Here is an 18,329-nt window from a genome sequence, read left to right as displayed (position 1 = left end):
TCTACATCTAATGAGTTACTCTGCACATTTAATATTTTTTTTTCCTGTGTATTGCTCCTCCATTACCTTGACAAAGAAGTGGTCCAATGTTTTAGTCTTTTTGGTTGACAATAACTTTTTGTTCCCGATTTCTTTGGTTAAGGTTAAACCAACAATTTCTCTTTAGATTCCTTGAAAACTGCTGGCATCTGTGTGCTGTGACCTCCCCTCCCTGTGCACACTGTCCTGCAGGACTGAGGCAGCTGCAGGTGTCAGACCTGGGTACAGTCACTCAGTGACTCTGGGTTCCTACAGGTGAGATTGTCACTTCTGCATTTCTGCACCTGCCTGGCAAAACACGATCCCTGTCCATGACCAGAATGCCAGGAAAAAAGGGTTTGTGTTTGGCTTTTTTTATCAGCCTGGGCACAACAAAATGTTTAGCCTGGCTGTTGGGTGCTAAGATAAGGTATCACATGGCACTTTTATCTCCCCAAATTCTTCTCCATTCCCTCACCTTTCCCCAGGCAGCAGCAGGTTAAACCACCTGGTGAAAATCAGAATTCACAGTGTAGGCACTGAGGAACAGTGAAGCTACAAGAACAGAGTCCTGCAGTAGCAGGAAAACACTGACCCAGCCACTAACTCAGTGTTGGAGAGAAGTGCTATGCCTGCAGCAGGCTCTGGCACACAGCCTTCTAAACCAGCTGGGAACCTTTTTTGGTTTTTTTTCTTAGTGAATGTTAATGTTTGACTTTATCATCTGATGCTGATCGATAGATGACACAATCCCAGTTCTTCCGAGAATAAAACTGGAGGAGCATTGTAAAAGAAAAAATGTAGTGGTTAACAACCTTTTTCAACTTCTCTTTCTCCTTTTTTTTTTTAAGAAACACTTTTTTGCATGGTTTCTTTGCATTTCCATGCATAAGCAGAAAAGTGACCCAAAACATGCAGGGAAAAAGAAGGTTTGATTTCCAAACTTTATTATTCATATCAGAGCATACTCTATAGACTTCTTACAAACAAAGATTTGTCTGTATGAATCCAATGCAGTAATAGCTGCCCTTTTAGAATTAACATCTCAACAATGAAATGTCAAATAAAGGGAAATACTTGTTGTATGAAACAAGATTAATGTTCACCTCAAATATGTAACTGGCATTTAAGGAGGCATTTCGGATAGATAAAAGTCCCCGTGGTAGCTGTAGGGGGAAGGATGGAGAGAAATGCCTTTGCTATTTCACTTAGTTTGGTCTCTAAAATAGAGAAAATTATTAATTTTGTATTAGTATGAGTTCAGCTTCCATTAATGCCACTTCCATGCATCCCTAAGAAATGAAGGATCTGATTACAGAACTTGTTTTTATTGTCTAATAAGTGTGGTACAAAATGACTGTTGCAAGAAATTATTTCCCCAGGTAAGAAAATGAGCACTCAACGATGTATTGGTAATGATGAAGTAAGAAATTTGAGAATTCCTTCTTCACCTAAAATGCATGGTTTATTTCATAGTTCCACTGATGGAATTTTTAATTTTCTTCAATGATCAGTCACGACTCTCACCCCTCTGGTAGGTATATACAGAAGTGTTATGTGCCAGCCTCAGCAGGTACAACCACAAACCAAATGAGCGTTTTTTACAGAAGACATTTTGCTTTTATAGTGATCACGCACTGATGTGAACATAGACTAAAAATAACAAATGTTGTTTTAATAAGGATTTTTTACAATAGGCATAGATATAAAAGTTTTTTCAAATTATTTTCACAGGTATCACTGAACATTTCGTAGCTGTCTGTTACAGAAGCACTGCAAAGTGCTTTGAGTCTTTCATTTATTATACACAGTTAAAATATATTACACTTCTGAAGGTATCTTAAATCACTGAACAGTTTTGCTAGCATCTTAATGAGCCAAATGGGAGTAAAAGGCAGTCCACATTCATGATGTGAATATACAGTAAGGTGTTTGACATCCTATGAACTCATGGCTCATGTTCTTAAAATAACCATGGTGATGAGACCTGAAAGACAAAAATTAAGAACTAAACACTTTTATTTAACTTGAAATAAAACATTTAAAATGAAGAGTTTACCCTGTCACAGGCCAGAAAATATGGTAGAAGTAGATAAACACATGCAGAACACATTTATATACACACTTAGATATTACAAGTATCACTCCACATTTTGACAAACTCAAAAATCAACGCTGATGTGTGGTGCATCTAATAACTGAATGTCAAATAGATTGAAATACTCCCAACAATTACTGATCTCTCTACTGGAAAATCTTAACATGGAACTTTTGACTTGGGTAAGTGCAACACTAGCACCCAAACCTCATTCCTCATGGGGGCCAGTTATGGGCAGTGCCATTCAAATGTTGAATCATCAGTAAGACAGATCAGTTGAAGGCTCCAAGGCTTTTTTCTGCTCTGTGAATAATAACTGATCAAAGACCAGTTTTAGACAAAGATGTTAAGCTTCCTTGTCAGTTTGCAGAGGGAGCTTTCAACAGATTCTTTGTTGTGACCTTTAAAGACGGAGGGAAAACAGGAATGTTCTGATAGAGGTTAAAAACAATGACAACCAGATGAAAACAGGAAATAGGGGCTAATAAACCTACTCGTGACACACTGAAAAGTTTCTTTTAATTATATGCTGATACAGGAAAAAGTGCAAATCTGCAGCTCTTAGCCATGGGTTATATGGCACGAGGTGAGGTAGATGAAGAACATAGGGGCTCCCTGAATTCCAGCCTTATGTAACATCAAAATAACAATCAGTTCTTGAACAATCTCACTTTCTGGCAGGCTCAGATGATGTCACTGTAACAGCCTTTCACTGCAGAAAGCTCAGCTAAAGCCTACAGATCTCACCATGGATAAAGATGTTTCTGAGACTATTTTATCTCCTGCCACTCCAACTGATGGAACTTGGCTACTTTATGAAGATGGTAAAGGCAGAAGCACAACAGAACAGAGCTGCAACACTGCCTTCCATTAGATCAGTAATTTATCCCTTAGAAAGAAGCTACAGCTCAGCTACTTATTAAGGTCTGTATTGGTTCAGACATTCAGTGCTTCCACAGCTGCTGGATCCTTAGCTTGGATCAATTCCACCATGGCAGAGGAACAGCAGAGGCTTCTGGAGAACATCCCTACAGCACCACTTGTGTAGGGAACTGCAGACAATAAAGGGTTCAACTCATTTCTGTAAATCAAATACTTCTCAAATATCATATAGTCCTTTTGGTGTGGTATAACCACCCTTTCCAATTAAATGCTCCACAGTCCAGTTGTACTTCCTTGTGGAACAAAGTGGTTTCAACTTCTCAAGAGCAATTGACTTTCTACATGAGCAAGAGCCACACACAAAAAAATCTGTCCATGAACACTAAAAGCACTGCCAGCAAAGAAGTCAAAACCTCTCAAAACTTTATAGGGAATCTAGAAACAGGTCCAGTTCTTGCAAATGTATAAAGTCAAAAGGCTTAAAACTGTAACTGACACCAGCAGAACTTGGAGTAATTTTCAAAAGCAGAGATAAAAATGAAGTGAGGATTACTGCAAGGTCCTGATCTGAGAATCCATCAGCATCAGCTTGGGCAAAGAGCCACAAGTGAGATTTCAAACCACTTCAGCAGATGGACCTGTGTGAGTCAGCATAGTGTGCATGAACCATCACAAACTTGCACCTTTCCCCATCACTACCTCACCTCTAGCTATCAGTTTCGAGCTGCCTAGCTCTTTTCCTTTAAATCCTCATTTCTGCCAGGTAGTGGGTGAGGAAAATTTAGTGTGACTGTTCTTCAAATCTGAAATAGTTATAGAGAAATAGTCATAACAAATGAAATATGCAACTCATCTATGCTAGCTAATGCAGGAGCAAGTTACAAATCAGGAGGAACTGTGGATGGTAGTGGTCTCAGACAGGGGTACAACAACTTAGTGCTACACATATCAGCTGCTTATTAAACAGCTACTGAGAATCAAGCGTTAAAAAACAGCTCACAGGGGGCTGGAAAGAGAAATACAGTAACACATTCTACATTCTGCAATAGAGTAACTATTGCAATGCAAGGGTAAGAAACGGCACATTCCCTTCAGGTGTGTTGGCAGATGACTGTGGCTGGCCCATCATCAAATAAAGCTGAAATTAGCATGCAGGGGCCTGTGTGCAATAGGTGTCAACTCAAATCAGGTCTAAAACACTTACAATAATTTATCCTGCTATCACCATAGTTAAAAAATTAAGATGTAAGCTGAGTTGCAAAACAAAACCTAACATGGTGCTTTGTTTCCATCCAGTTTCCCGAGGCCACTGGCAAAGACAGGTGAAGTTTTCCAAACTCATAGATTTTGCAGGAAAATGTTTATAAAATCCAAAGTACTTACCTAAAACATAAGCAGCTACTAACTTTTGATTCACACTTAAGTGGAGGTAGAGAGGCACCAGGGATTCCATGTCCCCCAATGTAGGTAGCATTAGTGCTGCGACACACACCACTCCAAGGAAGACTGTGAGTAAACTAGGTCCCGACGAGGCAGTTCTGTTTTCTGAAAAAGCAAGACAGCACCAACTGTAAGGAAGATCTAAATAATATAAACATTAAATATTCTGCAAAAATGTCTGCAATACATGGGAGCTGAAATTTCCTCAATTTTGCTTTTTGCTCTGGAGTTTGCAGGGGGTGGAAGACAACTCTCAAACCCACTCTTCTAAACCTTCTGCATTCTGCAGTGGAGGAGGCTGCTCCCTGTTCTGATGCTGGAACTTGTTTTCACATGACTTCCCAAACCACTCCCTTCTGGAGGAACAGAGCCTGCCAGGCCCAGTTGCTATATATACACACTCAGGACAGCTGGATGCCTCAGCAATGCTTGAGGTTTCCCTCTACATCCTGACTCCATTCCTTGATATGTTCCTTCAATGATCAGTAATCAATCAGTTGGAGCCCCCAAAAAAGACCTGCACAGGCAGGTAACTGCTCACACCTCCTGAACAAAACCTGCCTGCAGCAGGAGCACAGGTTCTTGGGCTAGATGAGCTCCCCTTCACTCTTTACAGGATTCAAGGGCTACACCTGAAACAGTCAATTTAAATGCCACAAATCAGTAAAATTTGAATCTTACTTTAAAAACTGTGAGAGTGAACCACTCTGACAGTCCTGTATTATCAGAATAAGGAAATGCAAACCACAGACAGTAAAGAGTCCTTCATAGTCTTTATTGTCCTGCACTTTAACAGCTGGAACCTACTCAAAGGCCCACTGTGTCATCTTTGAAAAGAGCTGTTAATATGTTAGCTGAATACCTCTAACCAAATCCTTAAGACCCATTGGAAAAGAGCCAATGTTTTTATCAACTTTTTCTATCCTCAGCGACTAGCAGTATGTGCTCTATTTTAATTCTATAAATCCCTTATTTCCAGGTTGCAGGTTATATGCAAAACTGCAGTTTCTTTGTTTGCTTTTTTTTTTTTTTTTTTTTTTTTACTGCAGTAAACTGTAGTCAATGAGGTTTTTAAGCAGAGAAACAGCATTTGGAATAAGACCAGTATCAGATTGTTCAGGATGGCTCAGGCCCTCTGTCCTGGATCAACTATCACAGAAACATTTTGTTCTGTGAGCCCAGAGACCTTTGTAGGTTTCCTTTAACTCTGTATCCTTCTAATACCTATTATGAGGGGTTTTGTTAATAAAAAGTGTTTCACCAGCGAACTCAATATAAATAGTGTAACATTCATTTTAACAACATGAATACCCTCAAGGAGGTTCATCTATTTTCTAGAATTGGTTTTTGTTGTCCTGAAAAACATAATAGTGACAAGAACTTTTCAGTATAAATCAATAAAAGTAAGAAGAATGTAGACCATCAAGAGTCAGTTTAGATTCATTTCAGGTACAACTTGACGCTTTATATCCTATCCCTTCAATTTAACTGTCTGGCCCAGGTTTTCAAGACTGTTGAATCTCTTCCTCACTGTGTGTATGAAACACACACAGTTTTCAGCCACCAACTGTGCTCTTCTGTTCTTGTGGGACAGACAAAGGACAGGGCACAGAACAAGGAACACTTTAGAAGATGTTCTGGCAATATTTCCTGCTCATCAGGAAATGGGGGATTAAGGGTTTGGAACAAACTCAGAGGGGCATATGTTTTGAAAGAGCCCAAGGGAAAAAGTAACTAGCATCCTTTCACAGATAAATTCCCATTGTCTGTATGAGAACTCCTGCTCCAGTGGAACAGTGGATGCACTCTCCAAGGTATGACATAAACACATAGGGCAGAAAAGGGTCTTGATCAAGACAGCATAAACAGAATAGTCACAGTTTGGGTTCTTGTGTACTGTCATCCTCAAATGATAAAGACCAGTCTTACAGGTAAGTAAAACGGCTTATTTTAATATGTATTTCTGTTTATATTTTAAAAATGTTTTTGAGTCTAGTACCTTGAGCTATTCAAAACTGATTCAGAACATAGGAGGGGAAAAAGATTTCAGCTACCTGGTTGACACAAAGTCTGCTCAAAAAAGACACTTTCAGCCAGGTGTTCTTTTATTCGTTTTTCCTCTTCTTCCTTTTGTTGTTGTTGTTCCTTTGCAGATGGAAGCAGAGTAGCAATAATCTCCTTTTTCCCTAATGCTTTCCTCTGGCTCTGCTCAGACACTTGGAGACGGAATTTATCTATGACACCATAGTAAGAAGCCCGAACGTCTCTGTGACGAATCACACTGTAGAAAAACAACATTTTCAAACAGATGATCTATTGTGGAATTACATCCTATACCACAAAGTCTGCCCTCTGTCCCCCCTCCTCCAGATAAACTGGAATAATCCAGACCTCCATTACCTCCTCCACCACTCAATGTTCTTGAAGACTTGATCTCACCTCCTCTCTCCCCTCCTTATGTTTGCTTTAATTCCCAAATATAAATGCTCCTGGCCAGACAGGACAGTTAAGTCTTTATCCCAAGCCCATATTTGCCTCAGTCTGAGGCCCAGCTGCCAATTGATGAAACATCAATTATCTGAAAGATGCCTCCTCCTCATGTATCAAAGTTGTTTGATGCTTTCCAGTGATTTTAAAAGGTATTGAGGGGACTGGAGTGGCCAGGGAAGGAAAGGAGTTGGACAGGTGTCTGGCAATCAACAGTCCAGCTTCTTGAGGAAATCAGGCTCAAAGCTTTACAATTCTGCTTTCTCAGAAGCAAAACTCATTCCCTGTATAGACAGGAGTCAGCTAGGGATTTTCAAAATCAGAAAACCCACCACTGAGAGCATGTTTGGAACCTATAAAAAGCACAGCTTTAAAATAGCACTGATCAACAGCAAAACAGACCTCTGAGCAGTGCTGTGCTCAACTGCCTCCTCTCTGCATTTGTGATTCATCATGAGAATACATATCTACTGTTGAAAAGCTACAACATTTAGGTTTTGAAATGGTATCAGCTCTCAGGGTAAATAAGGATTTAAACTATTTTTCCAGATGTTTTTTTTGTGAAAGATTATTCTAAGTTCCCAAGATAATAGCAGCTGATCTGAAGAAAACACATACAAAGAAAAAGGTTGCCATCTCATGAGGGGGAAAAAAATGATTGTACCCTTAGTAACACAGAAGAGTAGTTTTAAAATTGCTTCAAGGTACCAATCTTTGTGATACTATACACATTAAAATGCTGCAAGAAATGGATCTTTGTTTTTCAGTCCTTATTTAAAGGAACTATATCACATCAAGATCTCTACAAGCATTAGCACGTAGCCAGTGCTTGCAAGTGGTATCTGGTTTGAATAGACTATTCAACACAGAAACAGAGACCAAGTCATCCCCTCAGCAAGAGGCTGCAGTGATGTTTTACGTCACTTCAGAGGCAAAGGAGAGTGCCTATGACAGGCTTTCAGCAAGTGGAGTGTTGGCTGGGCAACTGCCTCCACCAAAACAAAAGGCTTTTTCCCCCCACAACCCTAATTCACACAGCTCTTAGCATATCAACACGGCAGATCAACTCTGATTTCTTCCTTTAACACTTTCTTTTAATTGGTGTTCCTACTCCTAGTGTCATGGTACCAACTACCAACCTAAACAGAATCTTTACATAACACTGTGCTAGGAGAACATGTATCTGCTGCCAAGCAAGGAGATATTTTCTGCAGACCCTTATAAACAGATATATTCTCCTGTTTCTTTTTAGAGATCATTGCATAATTGGAAGCTCTGTAGAATATCTGTTTATCTGGCAAATGGCCACACTTGCATAGTACTGCTCATATCCTAGCAGTAAACACTGTCCTTAGACAGCAACCACTGGAATGGGAGGGGGGAGTTTTGCTGCACAAAAAAAAAATCCCCTTGGAACATGTGTCTGTCTTATTTTCCTTTATTTAATAAAAAACATTTGTTTAACCAAATGTAATCAAACTTCTGTAAATGTCTTCTGAAGAATGAAAGAGCTCACTGGTGCACTGGTCTATTCTGACCTGTTTAGTTCCATTTTCAGCACTGTTGCCCCTGCTTACTGAAACCTTCTTCCTCCATGTTCTAAACTTCCTTTCTGTTTGGTGAGTCCTTGGAATTGTTCAAACTGCACCTAAGGAAAACAGCCTATAGGAATAAAGAGCCATTCCTCAAGAACAGTTATTATTTATCTGACAAAGGGGTTTTGTATATGGCCATTTGTTAGCCAGAGATTCCAGGTAGTGTTTCATAGTTTGGAAAAAGTCTATTCATAAACTTCAGTCTGCTCTTTTAGGTACTTCAGATTTTCTTCAGCTGTATCCATACATCAGCACAGAAATAATGTGGCAAATAGAAGATAAAAAGAGTTGGTCTATTTTAGCTTACACACCTACTCTGTTTCAGCTTTCAGCAGCCTACAGACCCTGTACATTACTGTGGTCACTTAAGCAGCCTCCTTCTGTTCTGAGTTACTGGGCTTACACCTGACAGGAGAGATGAAGGGCAGCCACAAAGATCTGAGAATGAGATAGGTGGTCAGGGTGAAAGGTAGGCAAAACTACCTTTATTAACATGGCCCAGGAAAATGTGCTCAGTAGAACTGCATACATTTCCATTTTGCCAATCTGCAAACAAGAATTTGTCACAAACAGATCTCGGCCCTGGAGGTTTTGCTTTTCTTGTTACTTCTAAAAAAAAAAAGGTGCTCAGAGAAGCTCATATTACTCTCGCTCCTGGTTTACAAGCTACATTACAAGATGCATTTACTGGCATTTTATTTATGCCCAAAGGCAAAATTAAAGAAGGACATATCTCCAATATTGTAATACCTCTGCTCTAGAGGGAAAGAACAGCAAAAATCAGAACCACAAGCATATAGGAGATTAGAAAACGTATCTTCATCCAATTTATGTACTATAACATGCATACTGTCATTTACAACCTCTTAAGTAATAAAAGAAATTAAGGTAATAAAATTTTGTATATTAGGAAAAAACCCAACCAACTTCTACTTACATATCAACACAGCACTGAGGCTTCACTGCACCAGTAGCATCCACCACCACATATTTATTTGGAGTTGTACAAAGAACTGCAAGGAAAAGGACAGGAGTGGTAACAAATTATGAACTGATACATCACCAGCTTCATCAACAGATACATGTAGAGAGACGAGTTTGGTTTTGTCATAGACACGATTTGTTACATGAATTATAATTGGACTGTTCAAGATCATCAACTAGCCCTTAAATAGAACTTAACCTAAGAAACCCACCTTTGAATTTTAAGGCAAACTCATAGGGGTTATATAGAGTCAACACCTGCTTGTGTGTTGACTGGTCATCTGCATAAAATATAAGTTCTGTAGGAAAAACAAAAACAGGAAGATTTCCTTCCACTAACTCTGGCTGTCTTTTTTGTTGCTGCATTGGCACTGAATCCTCCTTGCTGCTTCTTGTGTTCTTATGCTTTTGTATCCTCAGAGACTTCAGCTTTTGAATCGTTTAAGAATTCCAAAGCATTTTGGCAATTCTAAAGGAAAAAAATGGGAAAAAAAAAGAGAAAAGGCAAGAAGATTATTTCCATAAGTCTATACTAAACTGAGTCAGTTAACAAAGGTGCAAAAATATAAAACATGACGCTTGATTATGAATCTACCTCTACTTATGTTCCTTCAAAAATACTGAAATAGAAAAAATATTTGCACTGTGCTTCCATCTATTTAATAAACTGCTACAAAATAAATGGATAAGCACCTCTCCAGTGTATCAGGGCAGCATTTGGTGGCCCAGTCCACAACTAGGGCTGCTTATGCTGGGTCTTTGCAACACAAACCAAACAATGACAGCAGAAAGAAATCCCATCCTTGCCTCAGGACAGCAACACATCAGAAACACGAGGGCAGAAATGAGGAAATGCAAGGACAGTGAGGCAGCAGGAGTCACTGTTTGGGCAGGAACCTTTCCATGGGGATGACCTCCCTGGATGAGGTATAACAAGTTAGGAATCTTCTCACCTAGGCACCCAGGAATGTCAAATCCCAGGGATTCAGAACAAAGGAATGGGGAACACCTTCATGTCTTGTTTAAACCAAACTCCCTGTTCCAACTGTGTATGTTACAGGTAATTAATGGGAAAATGCCTGGGATGAGTAGCAACAAACAGACTTGGGATTCACTATTTTATTAAGAGATGACAGGTTTTCTAACACCACTACCTCTAACCAAAGTAAAATCATCACAATTCTCCCTCTGCCACCCCCCACAGTTCTGTTTTATTTTGAGTGACATTCCAGAACTAAAACCAGAACCAATGACCCAACCAAGAAACAATCCCAAATGTAATTCATAAAATAAAATTAAGGCTAGACTCTTCAGCACACATACCATTGACTTAACACATGACAGACAGAACAAAATCTTTCTCCTCCCCCAAAGAAGGTCATATTTTACTGCAGCTTCTATAGATTAATTATGAAACTGAAGGTATCCTTTGAGGTCTAACTGTACAGCAAAAATTATTGAAACAACAAAAAGTTCCTACTGACTCACTAGATACCATTTCCACTTCCCATAAAGGCTTTTAAAATAAGGTACATTTTACCTGTTCGCAAGCTCAATACACTGGATAGTTGCACTTTAAACAATTTAGCTTCTGAAATTTCTAGCAGCAAATAGCCCAAACATTCTGAACAATCAAAAACAAATGCTTGTTTCTGCATTCTAAACACACGATGATCACATCTCCAAGCACCAGATACATATTCCATACTTGAAACATGACACACATTCATGTGTTTACAAAAGTATATCTGTCATGCCATCAGATTTACAGGTTCTGATTCTTATTCACAAACTAAGCTTTTAATTTTATTTATTTAGTTATTAAAATAGCAAATTATCCCTGTAGAATTCAAATTCATGGATCTCACTGGAATGTCTTTCCCCACGATCGAGTTCCTTTTCAGAGCACAGGTTTGTTTCCACTTCACTGAAATGCTACTAATAATATTCTGAAAACAAATCCCCAATGACAGTGTTCCAAGCTGATGTTCTGTTACCTTATTAAGAAGAGTCTAGAAAAAGAAATGGCTCCCTAAGTGGCAATTTGGGCCCTGAGTGCTTCTTGGAATTATGGTGAATCCCTTTTGTTTCAGAAGAATCAACAAACTCTGGAATGATTTTGTACAGCAAGTGTAAGTATTATTTCTTGAACAACTTAATGCACAGTTGCAAAGTGAGTTTCCTTGTACCAGTCAAACATATTAAGACTATATGAAAAGCTACTGTGGAAAAACTGGCAACACACAGGAATACAAAATACCTTTTGATGCTTGTCATAGGCAGAAGATTAAGAATTATTTATTTAAATTTCTTTTACCAAGTTAGCTCAATGCAGTATGCAGTAGGAATATGGTGGAATCTTTGCTTCTCTTATCTATCTACACTCTGACATCATGTGTAACAGAAATACAGGCAAATTTTGACATTAACAAAAGGGGGTTTTTGTATAAATGTTTTGAGCTACTATTAAATCAACAGCAAGCTACTGCTACACAACTTGACTATGTGTAATAAAATTTTCAAGTATTATTTATAATAATCAGTATTATTTTGATGCTTTATTTTTTTATTTAAACACTGCACATGTTTCATTCCAATTCCTGGTTCCATCCCACATCTTCAGTTTCTTCAGCCCAGTCTGTGACAAGTGTTCAGTGTCCCTAACCCCACGATTCTCAGTATCAGTGGAGGTATGGATCACTACACCTATCAACAGGCTCATTTTTGTTACACATCTGTGGACAATGGTGTGCAAAGCTCCCAGGATTCCACAACCTGCATGCAGGAAGCCACCAATCTTAAAAAAGAGTATCCCATTATTGCTTCCTTTTCCTATTGAACTTGGTTGGATGAGGAGCTACTGCCCCAGCTTGCAAAAGCAACGTCTGGCAGGCCTATAGCAGACACATTTGCTGACACAGCAGTGTCATCCAGGGTATAAATTTCTGTATTCCTAAGCAAGCAACCAGCATCCTTTCCAAGACAACAGTTTTAGCTTAGAAGTCACCTTGCTGGGACACCTCACCAAGTGACAGCAGTAAAAGCACTTTTCCCAAAGACTGATGGATAAACCATACATATGAGAGGGAGATGTGATGGTTTAGTATTGATACTCTTGATAGCAGCACACCTTTCCCATCAACGAGAAACTGCCAACACTTTTACAGAGGAAGTTTGCATCACCACAACTTCTTAGCCCATTTTAACCCCACAGCAGCTCAGAAGGAGGTCACATACCCCAGACAGTTCATGAACAGAAACTCAGCTGCTGCTCTTCTGCACCACAACCACTAAATTTTGTGGTCAACAGCCACACGATTACTTGCAGCACATAAAGGCAAGCACGAGCAAATCTGTCCCAACTCAGGATCTGTGGTCCCAGGCCTGTGATCTGCACTGCACAGATGGGCTTCTCCCAGGATGGAATTCCCACAGGAGCAGGGATCTGTCACAGGTAACACTCACCAGGACCAGCCTGCAACACCTGAACAATGCCAGCTCACTTCCCAGCACCCTCTGAAGTCATGACAAACAATTGTCACTGGTATTTTTTTCAGCACAATAGGGATCTTTCCTCCGTGAAGTTACTAAATATATACTGCTGGTGTCACAATAGCACAGATCTGCCAGTGTTTCCTTTGAAATCCCTTTCTTCATAAATTTAACTTGACAAAGAAAAACATGAAGCGAAACGTAACTTCTCTCCAGGGTCAGAAATAACATCCATTGTGATTTGTTTTTACTTAACAAGTATCTGTTGAATAAATAAATCAACTGAGGAACTTTTTTGTTCCTATTTTAACTTCCAACAGCCTCATCACCATGGCTTCCCAGTGCATTTGTTGTTGTTTTTCTTCATAACTGCAAATAACACTACAGAATGTCATCTGGTAAACACTTCATTCAGAAGAAAACGTCTTTACAGTAATGTTTTCACAGTTCTGCTTTAAAAGTTGCCTAATTACAGTGTAATCTACTTTAGTTACATCTCATGATCTACCTCCTAAATCTACACAAGTCTGTCTACACTTTATACTCAGTAAAACTGATGTTTTTTGAGCACATATTTACCAAATAAACCACAAAGTCTTCATCAAAATTCCCTCCTCTGCCAAGCTGAGCAACCACTTTAAGCTACATATAAATTCAGCATGGGATCTGAAGCACACCATAAACGTTTTGTTTCTCCAAAATGTTTTGAAGGCCTCAGTGTGCACTTACGCAAACCAATGTTTAAACTACCTGCAATTATTGGGGAGCGTCACCCAGTGATGAGAGCACAGAGCCAGCAGCCAGGATGGCTGGATTCCATTATTGCCAACCCTGTCACTGACACTCCATGACCTTGAGCGAGTTGGTTAACCTCACCTCAACTTGCTGATCTATGAAGGCGCGCACATTCTACAAAGTATTTCAGTAGGTGGAAGGTCCCCTTTGAACCTGCAGAACTGCTCTGATACTTTGCAAAACTGCTACTGTTTACCCCTTCACGGGATGATGACAAATGTCACCAGTAACTGTGTCCAGGATGCTGCGAAATGAAATAGTCCCGGAGCATTAACTACTAGCACGGATGACCACACGCATAAATCATGCTGACACCGACAGCAAAATTTATTAGGACCACATGATTGTTTTAAATGCTGAAAAGGTGACTAACAAAAGGAAATATTCAAACACAACTAAGAGGCATGAAAAGCAGTGAAAAATTAAGTAACAGCTGTGCATTGCTTCAGGTCCATTCTGCTACCGGCTCGCAAGGATCGTAGAGAAGACATTCAAGGGCACATGTGCTTTAGCGTCTATTTCCCCACTTCAAGCTTGTGTTTAATGCACTAAACCGGCTGATTTTTAAACGTATGTTGCGCTCATTAGCGCTGCGTGGCCTCAACCCGCCTCGGATTAACCGAGGGGAGCCCTCTTCCCCGGGAGAGCGACGGGAGCCAGGGCGTTCCGAGCCGCGCTGCCGGCGGGGCACGGCGCTAATTGCACGCTCTTAATTGATCCTCTTTGTTCTCCAGCGAGGAGCGGCAGCGATCCGGGCTGAGGCAGCGGCGCCTCCCGCACCGCCCGGCCCCGCACCGCCGCCCCTCACAGCGAGCCCCGGCCCCGCGGGGAAGCGGCGCCGCGCCGGGGCCTCGCAGCGCGGCCGCCGCCCCGCCGCCCGGCCCGGCCCGCCCCGGTGCCGCTCCCCCGCGCCCGCCGCCGCCCCCCGCCCCGACTCACCCGCCCGGGGCCGCTGGAGCGGGGCTGGCGCGGCGCCCCTTTGTCCGCCCGTCACTGCGGGCAGCGCTGGGGCTGCTGGGACCGGCCGCCGCCGCCGCGTCAGCGCCCCGCCCGCCGCCCGCCCCCGCCGCCATGTCGGGGCTGCCCCGGCGCGCCGGGCCCCGCCGGGCTCGGCACCGCCGCCGGGCTCGGCACCGGCCGTTCGGCACCGCCACCGGGCTCGGCACCGCCGCCGGGCTCGGCACCGGCCGTTCGGCACCGCCACCGGGCTCGGCACCGCCGCCGGGCTCGGCACCGGCCGTTCGGCACCGCCACCGGGCTCGGCACCGCCACCGGGCTCGGCACCGGCCGTTCGGCACCGCCACCGGGCGTTCGGCGCTGCTTCCCCGCCGCTTCCCCGCCCGGCAGCCCCGCGGCACCACCGCCCCCCGGGCAGCGGGGCTTGTGCGGCCGGCCCGGCACCCCTCACCGGCGGGGAGGTGTTTTTAATAACACTGCCCCTCGTCCCACGGTTCCCGAGGTCTGGCCCCGTCCCGGAGCGGTTCCTGCCCCTCTCCCGCCCCTCGCGGGCAGGTTCCCCGCTGGAAGGGGAGCGTCACCCCGGCTGGACCGGGGCAGGAGTGTCAGAGCCGAATATCCCGGCGTGACCGCCCGCCCACCCAGCAGCGCGGCTCAGATGGGACACTGTCCCTCTAAACACTTCTATGCTGTTACCTTTGTTCTTTATTCCTCTTATTTACTCAATGTGCTGCCATTCAGTCAGGCCGTTTGTGGACTTCACCTCGTACCATGCGTTATCCACTACATCATCTTCCCTTGGTTTTTTCCCCCAACTCCCCCTCTGTATAATACAAACAAATCCATGTGTAATCATCGCTCAGTATCATCCCAAACTTCAAGATCTTTAGTACAGCAAAATGTTTTTGTTGCAAGTCAGGTGGATAATTAAGGTTTATATTGAGCGACCCAGTACGGGATTGCAAAATCTTTTACCCATTACCAAGCTTTACCCCTCAGTGAAATGAACACACATCCGTGGTGAAATAAACACAGCAGCCATGAGTGTTTCACAATAACATCATGGAACAATCCAGAACAGGAAGTAATATATTTTAAATCATGGAAGACATTAAATAAATAAATTCTAAAAAGTATATTTTCCAACTTGGGCAAGGTGTGTGTATCAGCACTCAGCTTTTTCTGCAGATCTAATGGTTCATTTAGAAGTTCAGTCTTACAGCAACAAATTACATAATATTGTTAAATTATTGCATAGAGAAATTATAATCTTGTCAGAATTTCTGAAAATGTATGCAATGAAAACTGGCAAAATATTTTGTTTCTTGATGAGTGTAAATCAGTTCAGATCTTCACGTGTTTAAAAATAAACTGGAATTGTTTTTAAAAAGATTATCAGACTTCAGCCTTTGAGGATTTCAGAAAATTATTATGATTTTATTATTAATCCAATGGAGGGTGTTCCTCATTTTGGAAACCTGTCTGGTGTGGCAGAAACTGGGAGCATCTCAGATCTGTGCCAAGTTCTCTCCTTTATCGTTAGGTCATTGGTTCTCTTGCCTTCTCCTTTTTTGGGCTGCTTTTTTTTCTGCCCAAATAATCAATTATTTCTGCTATTAGAGGGACACTGAGGTTGCGTTCCTTGTTATGATGCTGGTAGAGCAGGGAAATGATGAGAGGAGAAAATATGGACAAAGAAGACAACAGAAATAAAAATGCAAAGGAGCAGAGACATCAGATGCAGCAAAGAATCTGCAAAAAGTTTGTCAGGTCACCTTAACTGTGAACCAAGGTGTAAAAAAATGCTGTTCCTGCAGCTTATAATTGGTCCTCTGATTTCTTACCTTCCCTAGAAACTGCTGTGAGTTACATAAAAGCATTGGCTAGTCTTCTGTTACATAAAATACTGCCTCCTTATAGCATGAAACCTGACAGTGGAGTGTGCAGAGATGAAGTGCTTCTGAATGACTCTGTGGTGGTTTTGGTTGCTGTGGTGATTATCCATCTGTTTAAATACTTCGTATGGGAGATTCGTAACTCATTTATCATGGAAAAGACTTACTTAAGTTGTGAGAAACACAGCATTATGCCTGATTCCTGTAATTTTTGCACACACAGTTAGCAAAAGATTCCACTTTATGTGTCATGGCATAAGGACGTGGTGTAGCATTTATAAGAGAGGGTCCCGTGTTTGGGTTCTGTATTCACCACTAGCCCAGTGGGCCTGGAACACTGGCACCGTGCAGTTACAGAGGCTGACTGCAAACACTTCATGAGGGGCCTCCTTTAATGAATCCTCAGTCTGAACACATGGATTAAATTGTATGTTTACAAGATCTGATGTGAAAACAAAAGTGAGCAGATAGGAGAGAGCTAAACACTTTACATATCTGAATCTTACCTATAGGTTGTAATGCATTTAATTCTTACTAATCAATATCCTTAATGTGATGTTTTGGGTTTTTTGACAGTTCCTTTCTCCATGGCACAATGTGGCAGATCCTCTTTGGCTTTGAATTAACTCAGGAAAATGAGTGATATATCTGCCTTTCCATTTGCAGTTGGGTTTTCTTTCTGTAGAAAACGATTGGAGTTTTCTTTCTAATTACTACCAATTTATTAAAAAGTATCTATAACAAGTATTATTTTCACTTTTAAAGACTACCAGAAGAAACAATACTGCATTTAAACTCCCACCTTAAAGCAGCATACATGTTCTGACTTACAATAGAAACAAGAATTGTTTAACCTAAATTGCCCAAGCTGTTTCTTGTAACTTTAATTCACCAGCAAAAGTGTTTCGGGTTTTTTTTGACTTGCTTATGTGGCAGGTTTTCAAATTTCCCCCCTCCAGTGGCAGCGAGCTGTATTCCCATCCCCTGTCGCTGGGGACTTAGACGAATTCATGAGTATTTTTTGTTTCAGAGGTTAGACTGTTTGTTTTTATGACTAATGATGTGGACCTTGGGAGCCACATATCACAGCACCATTGAGGAAATATCTAGACTTCTGTTAAAGTGTAATCCTTTCCAGGGCATGCCTATACAGGAGAGTTGAAGACAGCTCAAAGCTCTGTCTGCCCATGCTCCCCACTGGCTGGAGCCAAGCCAGTTCCATCTTAGGAATCTTTAAACTCAGTTCTCTGCCTGTGCTGCTGGGTCCCTGAGATGTGCCTATGGACATGGTGAGCACAGTATGCCAGAGAGCAACATTTGCTACAGAACAGATAAAATTATTTGAGGAAAACACATCCTAAAGGGTTGCTGTCTTTAAAATACTCAATGTAAACAAGGGCAGGTTTCATGCATGCTCAGTGAATAAGGCTAAGTGTAAGATCTAATGGATCAAGTACCTTTCAGATCTCATACTGAGTGAATTTTGCCCAAAATGTGTTTGCATTATGCTTCAGACAGGCATCAGGGTTCGCTTCCTTGTACTTGGTGTCTTAAAGTTCTTCATGTGGGAGCTCCTGACGTGCTGTGCTCCTAAGCTGTATGAAAGAAGACATAATTGAGTCTTAGACACCGTGGTATTTATAATCATTTTGGAACCTCAGAGAGAACAAACATTCAGAGGTTTAT

At 41.6% G+C, this 18,329-nt stretch overlaps 1 protein-coding gene across 1 annotated transcript; it reads right to left on the bottom strand.

The window, feature by feature from the left end:
- Positions 1 to 943: 943 nt before the first annotated feature.
- MOSPD1 (motile sperm domain containing 1) lies at positions 944 to 14,815 on the bottom strand. The gene is made up of 6 exons (XM_021548379.3): positions 14,731 to 14,815; positions 9,717 to 9,973; positions 9,458 to 9,533; positions 6,493 to 6,719; positions 4,382 to 4,543; positions 944 to 2,005 (listed from the first exon to the last, which is right to left on the bottom strand). The coding sequence occupies exons 2-6, from the start codon at positions 9,868 to 9,870 to the stop codon at positions 1,974 to 1,976; spliced, it is 651 nt and encodes a 216-aa protein (XP_021404054.1). The 5' UTR covers positions 9,871 to 9,973; positions 14,731 to 14,815; the 3' UTR covers positions 944 to 1,973.
- Between the last annotated feature and the right edge of the window lie 3,514 nt (positions 14,816 to 18,329).

This window comes from Lonchura striata, chromosome 14, assembly GCF_046129695.1.
Source record: "Lonchura striata isolate bLonStr1 chromosome 14, bLonStr1.mat, whole genome shotgun sequence".
NCBI lineage: Eukaryota > Metazoa > Chordata > Aves > Passeriformes > Estrildidae > Lonchura > Lonchura striata.
This window is presented reverse-complemented; position numbering and strand designations above follow the sequence as displayed.

Excerpts from the sequence above, each read along its gene's own strand:
- MOSPD1 (XM_021548379.3), bottom strand. The coding sequence starts at position 9,870 with ATGCAGCAACAAAAAAGACAGCCAGAGTTAGTGGAAGGAAATCTTCCT. Across the intron at positions 6,720-9,457 it reads CCTCAGTGCTGTGTTGATAT|TGTGATTCGTCACAGAGACG; the intron begins GTAAGTAGAAGT and ends GTTTTTCTACAG. Across the intron at positions 4,544-6,492 it reads GCAGACTTTGTGTCAACCAG|AAAACAGAACTGCCTCGTCG; the intron begins GTAGCTGAAATC and ends TTGCTTTTTCAG.